The 15,228-nt window shown below is 31.2% G+C and overlaps 1 protein-coding gene across 3 annotated transcripts in view; it reads right to left on the bottom strand.

The window, feature by feature from the left end:
* The window catches only part of LOC131849102 (protein nervous wreck), a 69,653-nt gene extending 62,124 nt beyond the window's left edge, over nt 1–7,529 (bottom strand). For 2 of the 3 annotated variants that reach the window (XM_059199092.1, XM_059199093.1), the window contains exon 1: nt 7,442–7,529. In XM_059199092.1, the coding sequence (XP_059055075.1) occupies nt 7,442–7,474 (33 nt within the window). In that variant the 5' untranslated portion in view covers nt 7,475–7,529. Of the gene's footprint in view, nt 1–4,558; nt 4,615–7,441 lie in introns of those variants that run through there. The other variant, XM_059199094.1, reaches the window with a different exon arrangement.
* Nucleotides 7,530–15,228: the final 7,699 nt, after the last annotated feature.

The following is a 15,228-nucleotide window of genomic DNA, read 5'->3' as shown; positions in this document are numbered from 1 at the left end:
TTTCAGCGAATACATCACGTAACCACAAATAAAATGAAGCATTTATTTGTATTCGTAAAAACGTGGGTAGGTTGATATAAAGTATAAAGTAAATAAATGTCATGATATATATATATTAGTTGTTGAAAATAGATCGCCATGTTTTCCGATACTGAGCGCACAAATATTATCATTAACTAGCTGTACTCGCTACAAGGGGTCGTATGTACTTATTTCTCACTTATTTTTTGTTTTTGTTTCGATTAAAAACAAATGCTTTATATGACGACACAGTCTCTGTCTACAATAATTCAGTTATAATGGCATTCAGAATTTTTTGAGATAAACGTCTACAACAACAATTAAGCAGAAAAAAATATTTAAAAGGAATTTCGTTGACAATAGTACATTTTTTAAATATTTATTTTTTCGATAATTACAGTACATGTACATTTTTTAATAGTTAAATACAGGCACTAAAGTAGGTATATGTGATTCCACAGAACTCATAACAAGCATTCAACTGAATATATGTACAGCCGAATAAAGTTACTGAATACATTTTGAAAGTTATTAATATGAAAGAAGCTGACAATTTCATGATTAATATTATTTATTTCGAAATAATCTTCTATGCCCAATTATAATAGAAATGAAAAGTTTGCCATAATATTTTTATATTCCTTATAAAAGTGTCCGAAGTTAACGCTCGTAGTGTAAGTAAAGGTATCAGTTTGTACATTTGAAACTAATCGCATTAACGTCTGGCGTCCAGGTATCGAGGAAGGTGAGGTAATAGGGGGCTTTTCATAAATAAAATACATAATTTTTAATTGCGAAGTAAGAACATCGTTCCTACGTTCCAACTTAGTAGTTAAAAATAACCAGTCTTTCTTCTTTTAAATTTTATTAATATGGTAAAATGGTTTTCGTTATAACACAAAGTTTATTAGTATGTTATCTTGAAATAAATAAAACAGGTTCTTTAGTTTATATGACTATGAAGCAATACTATTGTTATTATGGTATTATTTTGGCCGCCGGGATAAACCATCAATACTTCTACTCCTACGCAGACACAATTCACAACGTGAGGTTATTTCGAAGCTTTTCAAAATATTAAATAAACCTCATAATATTTAAATTAGAAACGTAGGAACTTATGAAAAAAATCACCAATCTTTCTTCTTTTAATTTTTATTAATATCATAGCAAAAAATTATCTTGTAGTAATATTAACTTGAAATAAATAATACAGGCTCTTCATTTTGACTATGAAACAAGTTAGTTATTATTACTAATATTATGTTGTCTTCGTAGACCGGATAAATCATCAATTTCTCGTACTCCTACGCAGGCACAATTCACACACTTACAGCAATTGATTCAACCTTTAGTGGACTCCAATTACAAATCCTTGAGGTACTTATGGTCATTCTATATCTTCGCCTATCAGCTCTATCTGCTCTCATATCAGCTATACAGCTATATTTCTTTGTCTTTTAAAACAAATAAAATACATTTAGTTTCCTTATACATTTTTTCTTATTAGTTACATTTATTTACGATATCTTACACTCTAGTTTCTCCTGATTCTTGTACATAAGAAGACAGTGCTCTGTATCCATTAATAGGTACCTCGTCTTTTCTAACTGAATCCCAACACATTTCGAAGTAAAAATGGTTTAATACTGCAAGGATATATTGTTGAGTTTATATTTAAGCACTTTAAACAACTATTATTAAAATCATTAAATCACAGCATCAGGTTTCTTTTCTCTTTATCTTGAGAATGCCACATAGAATTGGAGAATTTTGACATCGCAATAATGCTTTTATAATGGTTTCCACATTCATCCTCGTTTTCTCATACCTTCCACGACAGAATGAAGCATGTGAATCTTTAATTGCGAATAATAAATATATACAATATATATTTTTTTTTTAATTTAAATTCGTCTCGTCTAACGTACTGTCGATTTATTATGTTTAAACACCATTAAATACTGGAGAGAAAATTATATGTAAGCAGTTGAATCCTGTTAAGAATCACGCCACATTAGGCAAAGCCTTTATATTAAAGGTTACTCGTAGAAGAGATGTATAACCTAACACAATGATATTTTGCACTATTCAGTTTATATCAGCCGTGTTGGTCGAGTCATATTTCTGAATAAATTCCTTCAGCTATGTCGATAATTGATCCTATAAAGTTATTATCATGATAGTCTCGTATCACAGAATATGCAATATTACATTCAACTATCAGCGTAAGTAGGGGGGTAAAGTGCGGAGGATGCGGCGCATTAACAGGTGGCGATAGGGAAACTCTGCTTGCATTTCGCAACTGTGAAATGCATGACATTTTAAGTCTTATTTTCCTCTTTATGCTTTAGTCGGCGAGTTCGTAACTTCAATATTTATTTATTGCTGGTATATTTCTTCAAAGGTAATATAGGTAAGGTTAATATGAGAACTTGTTATGCATTTTATCTAAATGCTTTTTATTCATTTTAACATGAATTATTAACCATTAACCTTTTGTATTGAAATTGGCCATATTGTCTGATATCTTATATATTATCTGATATAATCATTTCTCTCAAGCATTAAGTGAAAGACAAATTAACGTTTTGTGTTAATATCTAATTTCTTATTTATGGTTTTAGTTAATACTGAAACTAAATTAAGTACTTTTTAATAAATAATTTCAAAAATAGCGTACTTCATGTTGATTGAACATGTACATTTTCTGTGTACATGTACATAGACAACCAATCATATTTGACATTAACGAAAATTATGTTTGTAGTGATGGTGGCAATTTACAAGACTGTCTTATTTTCTTTGTAGAAGAGTAAAACGGAATAGAACGGAGAAGAAGGGAGAGAAACTAAGAAGAAGAAGAAGACCATCGGTCTGAAGAATTGGAAGAAATTGTTTGAAACGTCGCAAAACAAGGTAGAGCAAGGCAGAATGCGGTGGGTAGAACTTAAATTTACAAATTTAAGAGTAAATAACCGCGTAGTCTATGATTTTCCCGTTATAAAGTGTTTACAAATATAATTATGTCACCGAAGCCAACCAAATTAAAATAAATTATATCGCAGGTGATTGGGAAATTTATCGGATTATTCTATAATTTTCTGAAATTATAAATTACGTATAATACATTTAAAATTAAATTAACTTGTATATTTGCTTTATATAATTTAAAATTAAAGAGTGAAAGAAAGAAACACAATGTGTACGAGTTTAATATACCGTTTAAGAAACGGAAAATCCTTTAGTCTATTTTTGTAGAGGCCTTTTACAGCTCGATTTTTTCTAGTTTCATAATTTTTGGTCTATGATAATCATTTAATTATTTTAAACAAATAAAGGACATCTTGTCTTTAATATTTTAGTAGTTTATTGTGTATGATTTAAGTTTATATCATAGAATGACTTTATGAGTATTATACACAGGTAATATTTATAATGTTAATAATTTGAACATTACATGAATTATGTATGTAACAACTTTTGATCTAAAAGTTTTTACTGACGTGTAATTACGTCAATAAATTATTTTTAGTTGGACAATTACATTAATTTACGTAATATGAATATAGGAACTATTTACATATATCGTATGTATAGGTACGTATAAAATCCGTGTAAATAAAACCAACATCAAACATAACAATAATAATAAACTTTATTTACAAATACATGTACAATGTTATACATTTAGCCCTAGCTTTCGAAATAGGTAAAGCTGTGCCATGAAATTGTTGTTTATTATTTATAACCATTAAATTACAGAATATTATTGCTGTTGCTATTTTTATTAGAAAATTGCTCTCTATTCAGTCATGTTCCATCCCATTTAATCAACGCAATATCAGTGCTTTGGAGCCGACTCAACTAGAAATAACTCAAGTTCCTGAAGTTTCATAGAATGTGTTTATAGTGCTACGTCAAGATATTGGACGTAAAAATTATAGGTATCGTGAATTGTCAACATTCCATAACCGCTTTAATATAATAAATTCTTCTTTCATAATAAAATTTAAGATACGTGTATATAAATACACAATTGACTTTGGGTACATAAAAATATACCCGTTTGTTTGTTACATAGTAACGCAACATCACGCATTGGTCCATACAATATTAATAATCATGATTAGTAAGTTCTAATCAATTAATGATTTATCTACGCCAAAATTTCAGTAAAAATAAGACAATTTTTTTTTGCCCCAAAAACAAAAATTGGGGCACGCATCGCTCCTACTCAGCTGAATATAAGTAGGTAATAATCAATTAACTCAATCTTAACGCTCAGCATTTCGTAAGTAGTATTGCGGTGGTGTATTTTGACACAGAATATTTAAGTTACATAATTTAATGGCGTGAGGGTACGCGACTCTGTAAAGTAAAAAACATAGTGATTCCCGCATCGGAATCTCATTCACTATCTAACACGTTTTACACGTTCAATGTCACAAAGTTGATGTTTGGAATGGTAAATGCGGTTGTCAAGTTTTGAGAGAGTTAACTCGTAGCCGTGAACCTGGGGTGTTGGTGCACTCACCTTTCTAGGTGGGGGTTGCATGGTGAGGGTCGGTGGTCGACGCAGCGTCGGCGACCGACTGCTTGATGTAGCGGTAGCGTGGGCCGCGCGCTGGATCAATGGTGCCTCACGCAAGCGTCTGCCGCGTTCTGTGATCAGTTGTCGCACGCCCAAACTTAACTTGCAACTCGCGCATGCGACCCACATCCACCCCTCTATACCATAGAGTAATATAGCACCCTATTTAATTTTATATCAGGGTTCTTATCTAGAAATGCCAAGGCTGCGAACCAATTTCATCAAATTATTTTGTTAATAATTGCCGATGCATTACGGAAATTATACCTTGCATAATTGCAACTACTTATATTTTATTCAGTTAACCCTTAGGCAAACTATACACAGTTTTAAAGTCCGTAACGAAGCTACACAAAACTTTTAAATTAAGTTACAACTCACTTATTTAACAAAATATAAATTCGAAATTTGAATAAGAGCCATGATTTGCTGTATACTGATTTATTTAGTATAGTATAATATATATTATATATATAAATAAATATATATGGTATATATATATATATATATATATATAGTATTTAATACATATAGAATTATTTCAAAATTATTATTGTGTAAATACTAATTTTTAAAAATTACTTAAATGTTCATTTTTAATGTTTGCGAATGATATATCCGTTCGATTTGTATGTTTATTTATAATAATTATATTGTGTATGCATAAATGTATTTTAAAAAAAACTATATCTGTTGTCAAATACTCCGAGTAGGAGCTATGTTTATTCTAGGACTACTTAATGCAGCTTAGTTCAACTAGAAGTTAGACGGCGTGTGATCGTATCCATCGTCGCATTAATAATAATTGAATAATACTTTCTGAGATGCTTTAATGATGTCAGAGAAACAGGTGAGTGAATTTATAATTCTTTCTTATTTAATTTAGTAGTAATATTTGTGAAAATACATAGTATTTGTTATCATTTTTAGCAGTTATTATAACTTATTTTCAACAAGTGTTTTGCGGACTGTGGTATTAAGATTTTCTCTTTGTTAAAGAAAACTAAACTAAATAAAATTGATAGAAGATTATGATAAAAATCTAGGTGTTAATATGCTCTATAATATGTACATAATAAGTTTTGGAAAATATAATATTAGCAATATTAATTATATAATGGGGTGCGTCGCTCAAATTTAAATAAATATTTTGATAGTTACTTATTTGAACACATTTATTAAAACCACTAATTACAATTATACAGTGTTTTTATATGACTTTAAAAATGTGGAGTTCTAAAATTTGCTTCTATTTTGTGTTTTTAAGTATATTATCATAAAATTCTAAATAAACTGATAAATTGATTTCGTTTTATTTTTACGTAAAATTATATTATTGACGCTATAAAAATGTTATCTAATGTATTCAGTTTTGAAATTAAATTACTGGAAAAAACATATCGTTAAGTGATGAATGAGGATATTAAAATTCTAATTAGCTGTTTTATTTTCGGTTTCATCTTCAGATGATAAATGATGATTATGAAACATTTAAGGTAGGCACCGTAATATAATAGTAATGCCTTTCTGTCAAAAACAAAAAGAGCTGGAATTTTTTAATTATTTTAAATATTATATATATCTTGGTGAAATATATATTACGTTAATATATAAAATAATCCTGTAATAAAGACAGCTTCTAGTCAATTACGTAATTATTGTATAGTTTAATAATAAAAATAATTATAATTACTTAGTATTTGATAAATAATAATATTTTAAAATTCACAGTAATTTCCTTGGTATTCGGGGATAGATAATGTCGTAAAAATAGGTAGATAATTATTTTCTTGCGTATACAAGATGCCAAAGAAGCAACTGGTGGATTAAATTCAGAATAATGTCGTCTTTGCCTCTAACACTGTTTCAGAGAAGGACATTCATGTGTAAATTCAGTTTCAAATTTCAATCGAAAATTATATTCAATTCAATTTATTGAAACATAAATGTATAAAGTTATACGTAGTTCTAACTAGTTTGAAACTAGCTTGAACTATATGTGAGCTGCCGGTACTTTGCCGAGTATCGGAATGCAAATTAATCATAGTTTCTAATAAAAGAGAAAGAAATTACATTCCGTAAGCTGTTATAATAATTTAGTAATTTGTTCTCATTAATCAAAATTCATTTAAGCTAGGTTAAGATCCGCGTGAACATATTATATTTTACACCCTTAAAAAGGAGTACGTAAGTCTTTTTTGTATAATAATACAAATAACCCCGAAAAATTTATACATCGTCATTGAGTCTCTAAACTAAGCAAAGGTTATAGGTATTAGGTTTACCTCTGATTGAAAAGTTTCAATATATTTATCTATATACGACTACATAAAAATCAAAAACCATTCTCATAAATAGAAATGTTTGTATTATGCGACAACCGAACCCGTACCATCGGGTATATTTCAATCGTCAACGTACCGAAGGACCTACCACAGTCTCTCAAATTAATTTAGGATTGTTTTCAATTTTTTTATTACTAGAGAGTTTTAAATATAAATTAGCATAAAGTTTTTTGTGTCGGTCAGTTAGAACTTTCAGTACGACAAAACAAGTACTCAGACCATGACGCTTTCAAAAGTATGTAGCTACCTCTGCTTCTTTAATATGAAAACTCTAATACTAATCGCAAACTTGTATCCTCCGCTTATGGTGAGAAAGCTGTGGCCTGCAGTGACTGTAGCGTTAATGGTTCATTATAGTAAATAAATTAGAACACTATGGCGGTACTGTGTAATTATTACGTTCAATAATTATAGTCCGTATATAGATAAACTGCAATCTGAAATATAATGATGCATTCATTGTTTATATATAAATACTTACAGTTACAGCGCGATACTTTTTCGGGAACACCATACCTCCATTCAATAAATCGAGCACCAGTTTCCATTACAACATATTTATATAGTTTATTAATCTAGTCTATCAACACAAACATGCCACAGTATCAATGATTTATCAAATACTAAATTCATATTATTATTACGTACTTAACAATATCTATTGTCGTGTGGATTACTGACATTTTATATGTTATCTTTGTTAATACCGAGCGTTTATGATTTACTTAGTATTATTATTATATAGATATGTATTGATTGCAAACACCTTAGATATATTTTGAGACGTAAGTGGGCGCGTTAGACTTTATGGCTGTCATTTCTATTTTTACCGTCGTCATGTAGCTTACAATATCCCAATTAGAAGCAATTTAACACTTCATTCATTAGAAATTAGTACCCGCGACTTCGTCTGCATTTTTATACCTCGCGTTTGTCTATCTTCATTTCAAATTTCATTAAGATCCGGTCAGCCGTTTATTCGTGAAACGGTAACCAATAGTCAGACAGACAGATAAACTCATTTCCACATGTATATTATTATGGATTAGACTACACCTATTAACGGGATCAGGGTCAAGTTATTTAATACACCGTCTTACATCCAATGGTCGAGAATTCGATTCTCGCATAACACGAAGTATTTGTATTTATTAGTTTGTTTATGGATCGTGCTGTACTGTATGTAGAGAATATAATAATATGCACGAGTAAATCACCTACTCAGACTTTCAGACGGTTTCAATAAACATTATTGACGTTCAGTTTGTTATTTTGCTCCCATACACACACGCTCCCTCACACTTTTGAATAACTACATTAAGCAATAACATTAATATTCATAAACCTCATCATACTATTTTTATATGCAAACTGACGGCCACCTGATGGTAAGTGGTAACGGTCTCCTAAATCTAACAGTCTATATATACTAGTGTATACTTACAGTATACACTAGTACTGTTGTTGTCTGTCACAATCTTTATTCGACACTAAAATGTTCTACATAGAAAAATATATAATAAAATTCTGTAGAAAATACATATATGAACTAAAAAAGGATTTGGCAAGTACGTCAGCAACAACTATATTATATACGCCGGTGATACTCATGCGTTGTCCTTCCAGAAATCATGTCCTGTAATCATAGTCTATTCTCACACTCCCACAGAAACAATATACAAAAAAAGCCTATTGACTGAAATATGAGACCTCAGTGGTTACCCCAATACCCACGCAGACAACTTTTTAAAAACACTATCTCGGTCAAATTAATTGTAAAATGAACTATAAAGTTACATAGAAACATCTATCTATGACGTGTTTATGAACGCAAATACTCTCTTAAACATACCGACCGAAATCTAACCTTCACAACAACGCTATGCACAATTACGCCACGAGCTTTCCCACGTCAAAATTTGTTAATATGATGCTAACAAATTTTTAGCATTATTCGGTTAAATCGAGTGTAGATTGGGAAGAGATGCTCCGCCCGGCGTATAAAAAGAATTGTTAGTGACAAGTTGAGATAGTTTATTTTTATGGGCGATAATGCAGTGATCAGATAGTCTATTATAGCGAATTCATCGGGATGCTTTTTAGTGGTGTTGGGTTGATATCCACAGGGTCGACCTGTCTGAGTACATTGTTAGTAATGGCGCCATTAGTTCCCATTAATCACAATCCCCTCTAATTCGGGGAACTTCACATAGTTAGATATGGTATAGTTAAACATCATGCCCATTTCTTGAAAACTGTGGTGGTTTAATTCATGGTGAATTTGCCATTAGTGGCCAACTTACTTAATTTCATCCTTCACTGATATTACGCAAATGCAGGAAGTTGTTTTACTTATTTCTCGGAGAAGATATGACAATATGTCAATAATTAGGACCATAAATAGCTCTCTTTATTAATACAAGTAACCTTCTCTCAGATATATTTGTCAGGAGCAGACAGATTGACCTTACTTATCGGGAGATTTCATACCGACCAATCCGATAGCAGAGATTTTGCACTAATATAAACTACCGATTCTAAATTGAGCTCCTGTATTGATTACCTTTCACTTTCGCTTCTGTATAATTTCATATGTCTGGATTCTGAACAAGTGTCGGTTGTTACTATTTAATTAAGCAAGGTTAAGGTCTACGTACTACGTAACTTTATACAACAAATGCTACGTACATCTACGCCTTCTACGAGGTATGTAGCTACAATATCAGCTGCAACTGTGAAGCGAGAGTTACTAGTTTTTTATTTTTTGTTTGATCTTTATGTTAAAAGTTTAACCGTTATAAATTAGATGTATATCAGATCCAGTCGGATATAAAAGCAAATCATAAGCAAAAGCTCTTTAATTTAATATTAAAGTATTGCTGGTAGACTTTTTACTATTTTCTGAGTATCAATTTTGTTTTATCCCCAGAAATGAAAAAAAGTAAAATATACTGAAATATATGGAGAATGATACTGGATGTCTGATTTAAAGAAAATGTTCAACAGGTAGCTAAGTTTTAAACGGACATTATTCATAATTTAAGATCCGGATCGACGGTGGAGCTCTTGCCGTTTGCCACGATTTTCCATCAATGTTTATAAAGGTAGATACGACACGACTCCAAATGTTTCCTTAATTTGCATAATACTGTATTTACCGGGCCAAATTTATTTCTTTTTAATTGACTTCTCCAATTATTACATATACTTACAGAGATAATGTATAATAATCAGATGCTATTAAATTCTATTGATCTCTAATTCCATTACGTACTCATTTTTATTCTTATCATTTTCCACAGCAATGTATACGTACAACCGTTTATATTGCTATTATAATTTATTGCCCGATAATAGCTGATACCTCGTTACGTCTCAAATACTATTCAAAGTCTATATAGGTATTTATATGAACAATAACGTCATCTTCACCGAACGTCAAGTCATCGTAGGATGGACGCGGTTTAGTCATGCCTTACCATTCCGTAAAGAACTAAGATGTCATCCCTAAAAAGAATATACATAGTATAATGGATAAAATGATGCAACCCCCTAAGCTAACGGGATACGTTTCGCGGCACCAATAGAATATAATAGAAAATAATTTATTCAAATAAACTTACATTGAAGCACTTTTGAATAGTCATCACTTAATTTTATCTACCATGATCCAGCCATCACTGCGATTGACCATATTTTAGGGAGCCTTATGACCCTGCCCATCATGCTGCCATATGTCTGGACATTTTAGTGAGAATGACAACTAAGACACTCGGCCACGTCGATGGTACATGAAATTACCATATGATAGTTATAGTATTCACATTTTACCCCTGGTGCTCACGATCGCCTCGATCGCTCGATTCAAATGGGGATCATAATTACGACGGCCTGAGCCGAGGCACCTCTAGTGGTGCCCTCAGACTAAAGTCGTATATGTAAGGCAGGAATTGACCTTCAGCTTCTTCATAAGTCCTTCCGCGGGTATTGGAGTGCCATCTGCACTCGCCCCTTAAAAACCACTTTAGGTACTTATAAATGCATGCGACAATCAATACAAAAACCGCGTTAATGAGTAACGCTTTCATATTACTCAATTAATTAAATCAAGAAAGTCATGACATTGTATTTAAATTAACTTATTTTTTACTAGATATATTGTTGTCATCTATGAATTCGTCTACTACGAGTAGACATGTAAAATGAGCATAAAGTCAAATCAGTTAGTACATAGGAATGCTAGCAATAGGTTCACTAATTGCCATTACTATCAGTCTTCTCACCCCGAGGACATAGAGAGGATTTGTGAGAGGGCATAGAGAGAGGATTTGTGTAATTCCGTTCAGCCGTCAGCCGTAAGCGCTTTGTAAGCTACAAAGCGAACTACTGCCGTCAAAATACTCAAAAGCGAAACGCGAAAATTGCCCAGATATTTTATAATACCCGAATTTGTTTATTTTACGTGGTATTAAATATAATATCTCAATAAATATAATGAACTGTATTTTAAACATTATCGACAAACAATCTGTTATCTAATAATTCGTCATCTGCAGCCGAAGATCGATAAAAACGATTAGATATAACAATACATAAAATATTATAAAGACCTTAAACACCATGTAATCAGATAATTTTTATTGAGACGTAAGTATGTATGTTCTTTATATGATTATAACTATTTTTACTAAGTTCCTGTTTATGACTAGTAAGATAAATAACGATCTATACATTATAAAGAGGAAAGATTTGATTTGATTTATTTGCATTGTATAAGATTTTTTCTCATTAATGTATATAAACAAAAATTAAATATATTATGTAGCGTATACTACGTGAATTATAGACAATAGACTAGAGTGATGTACCTACTAGTTTTTTAGAATATATCAATATCGAAAAGTAATTTTTATTAAATACCCATGCGAAGCGCGACGTGTAGTAGTAGGTATATAGAACTGAAAATGCCCGTTACAAAAAATAAAATTACTTTGAAACACCTACAGATATCATATAGTCAAACTAGCGATGACTCGCAACTTCGTCTATTGAGATGGAATGGATATTGTTGATACGATATTGTAGACAGGGAAATACAATTATGTCTAGTGATTTTGCCTAAAGTAGACTAAATTAATACCAAATATACTCACTTTGCTTTAGAATGAGCCAAAGTGGAGTTTATAATTTATTGGTCACGTAGGTACCATATAGACAGTAATAATAACAATTACATTAATTAAATATGCTTAATGTATAAAATAATTTATTTAGAGCGTCCTTATCGTCATAATTCTTGTTTTAAGTTTAAATCTTTTATTAATTTATGTGGCCATCCGTTTATCTCGGTGGGCAGATTTTTTCTCTAATGAGCCGGTGTAAAAACCGCTTAGGTATAGGAAAAAAAAGTTCGAAATACGGAACAGATCACGGGTACAAAACTTATGGCCGTCCTATTGATAGAGCAATATATATGTAAATATAAAATATTATTAAGACTCCATAATTATGAAACGATTTTACCACAAACTATATAGAGATATTATACTATGGATGATAATAAGAATTATCATTTGAAATTAATTAAACTCAATAGTTTTGCAGTTATATTTATACTCGTAGGTTCAGACCATTTTACAGGTCCAATTGCAAATCGTACAAATTAGCGCGCATCTACAAGTCTCAAATGGTTTATAATAACATATTCATAGCTAGCGGTTCGACTTAAGTTAAATTAAGGCCTATTTGTTAATCTGATGTATAAGCTATTGTAAAGTTTAGCAGTTTTTGCGGGAAATGTTAACAAATATCCATCCATCCATCCCCACTCACAAACTTCCACGTTGTAATAGATATTAGTAGGATATACATACTGACAATACAAAACCGCATATTACTTAACAAATAATTATAATTTGTTAAAATTGTATTTCCATTGTGATAACAACATTGACAATCAAAACAAAAAGAAAGAAAATATATCCATGAATTTAAAAACGACAAGACTACGAAACTTTTTACACATTCAAATTTCTCTGTTTCTATAAATTCATCGCTAAACCATGCATTGTACAATTCATTACAATTCAGAATTGTTAATGACATCGTCCTATAATTAAGGTCCCGTTCTGACGTTTATTCGTGAAAAAATAAGAAACAAACAGACAGACTGTTGGGAAAAATGGAAATGAAAATTAATATTTGTAATTCTATAGAAATATTTTAAATTCGAGTAAATACCTAATTATTTTTTTGTTGAAAATAATATTGTTTTCTGTCTAGACAATGGCTTAATCCAGGGGTGAGCAACCTTTTTCCTCAACGAGTCAATTTAGATTTTCTAATTTTTTGGAGAGCCGCACATAGACCAATACCTACTTATTAATCATTTACAAAACTTTATTTACAACGAACATTAGAATATAAAATATAATATAAAAAAATTACTAAAGCACACAAATTTTAACTTAATAAACGGCGCGATCCTATTGTACTTGTGAACAAGTCGCCGACAAGTGAGTAACTCGTCAGAAAAAATGTTTCGGTTTTGTTTGTTTATTTTATTATAATTAATTTTATAATATATTGATGAGAGAAAGTTATAAAATATGTTCAATTTTAGAATTGCTTAGCGGGCCGCATAGACAAGTTCAAACAGCCGCGCCGCAAACGGCACGCGGGCCGCGTGGTGCTCACCTCTGGCTAAGTCAATACTTAACCTAATTACTGAATAAGTATTCCATTTCCAATAATATTACATACTCGTAATTCATTGATTTTAAAATATCGGCATTGATACTTTTTCTCATTTCTATTCTTGACTTTATTTAAGAGATTCATATTTTGCCCTCTGTTTTTTTAACTGACTGGATTGACAGACAGGTCAAGATGATAATAAGTGGTAAACATTGCCAAAATATGTATATATACATGAATATCATCATTTGACAGCCGTGGATAGATATGTGAAACCCATGTGATAACCTCGCATATGTTACCATTTCTACCTACTAGATAACCACATACAGTGGCGTCCGTGTCCTGTAATTATACTGTCATATTCCCCTCCATACTGAAAGAAAACTTAAAACCAGCTTTGTAGTGAAATATATGAGATAGAGATACCCAGCCAACTTTATAAAAAGACTACCTTGGACTTGAATTAAGGATAGTATTGTTAATAAAAGAGACACTAGATCCTATTTAGTGATCTCAATGATTCAGCTAATAATCTCAGTGTGCTTGCAATTAACCCTGTATTGGTTGGCCCTCCACGCGATCATCCTGGAATCCATCGAGGTAAACTCGTGGAGAATTGGGAAAACTGACCTGAAGTCATGTCAGATGTTAATTCTACACTTTTTCTCCGCTATGGTATACCATTACCACTATTCTATATTCTCCATTAAAAATGTAGGTAGGTATATCTACGTAGGTATATACAATTCTTTCTTTAAAAAGACCTGAACTTTACTACCGATTCCAAAGTTATTTGGTTCAGCAAATTTATTTAGAATATAATAGAACAGTATATGTAGAATTTTATTTATTCTTCGACATAACAATACTGACATAAAAATACAAACGTGTTTCAAAACAGAGTCAATATGGATCACAACTCAGTACCTATAATGCAGGAAACATAGTTTACAGCGCTTATTTCAGTTATCTTATTAATTAAGCTAATTCATTTTATTATGATTAATTGCTTTTGAAAGTACAAAATTAAAATTCCTTTTGAATGGTAGTGGATTAGTAATATCAAACTAAACTACTTGGATAAACTTGTCAAATTAAATTCAACAACGAACAGAATTAAATTGAATCGAAAATATTGTTACATGCTTTGCTGAAATGTTTCCTAAACCCTTACCATCCCAATTTAATTACAGCGACGGTGTTAATATGGACTTAAAAAATAGAGTCTCCCAATCAAGTGATCTATCGATCCCCTACACTTTATGATCTTGTTTGTTTATGTAAATTATATTAATTTTAAAGTCATTTGGATTGAATGAACTTGGCCATGTTTGTACATGGGTAGAGAATCACCGTCGCTATCAGAGGCAACTTCAATGGTTGGAGCTTATATTTGAAGACCTGTTGCCACCCACATGTTGGCGCAAACGGCGCCAGACAAACCTTGCAGATAGGTGCGCTCACGAGACTTAGTAGAAGTCGTAACTCACTTCTACCGAGTTTCGTGAATACACATATATCTGCTATATAGATGTGATAAATATTAAACCAATTAGGCAGTGGGGTGCA

This window comes from Achroia grisella, unplaced genomic scaffold (genome assembly GCF_030625045.1).
Source record: "Achroia grisella isolate CSIRO2021 unplaced genomic scaffold, CSIRO_AGI_Agris_v1 utg640, whole genome shotgun sequence".
In the NCBI taxonomy this organism is placed as follows: domain Eukaryota; kingdom Metazoa; phylum Arthropoda; class Insecta; order Lepidoptera; family Pyralidae; genus Achroia; species Achroia grisella.
The sequence above is the reverse complement of the archived record's forward strand: the minus strand, read 5'-3'. Positions and strand labels throughout refer to the sequence as shown.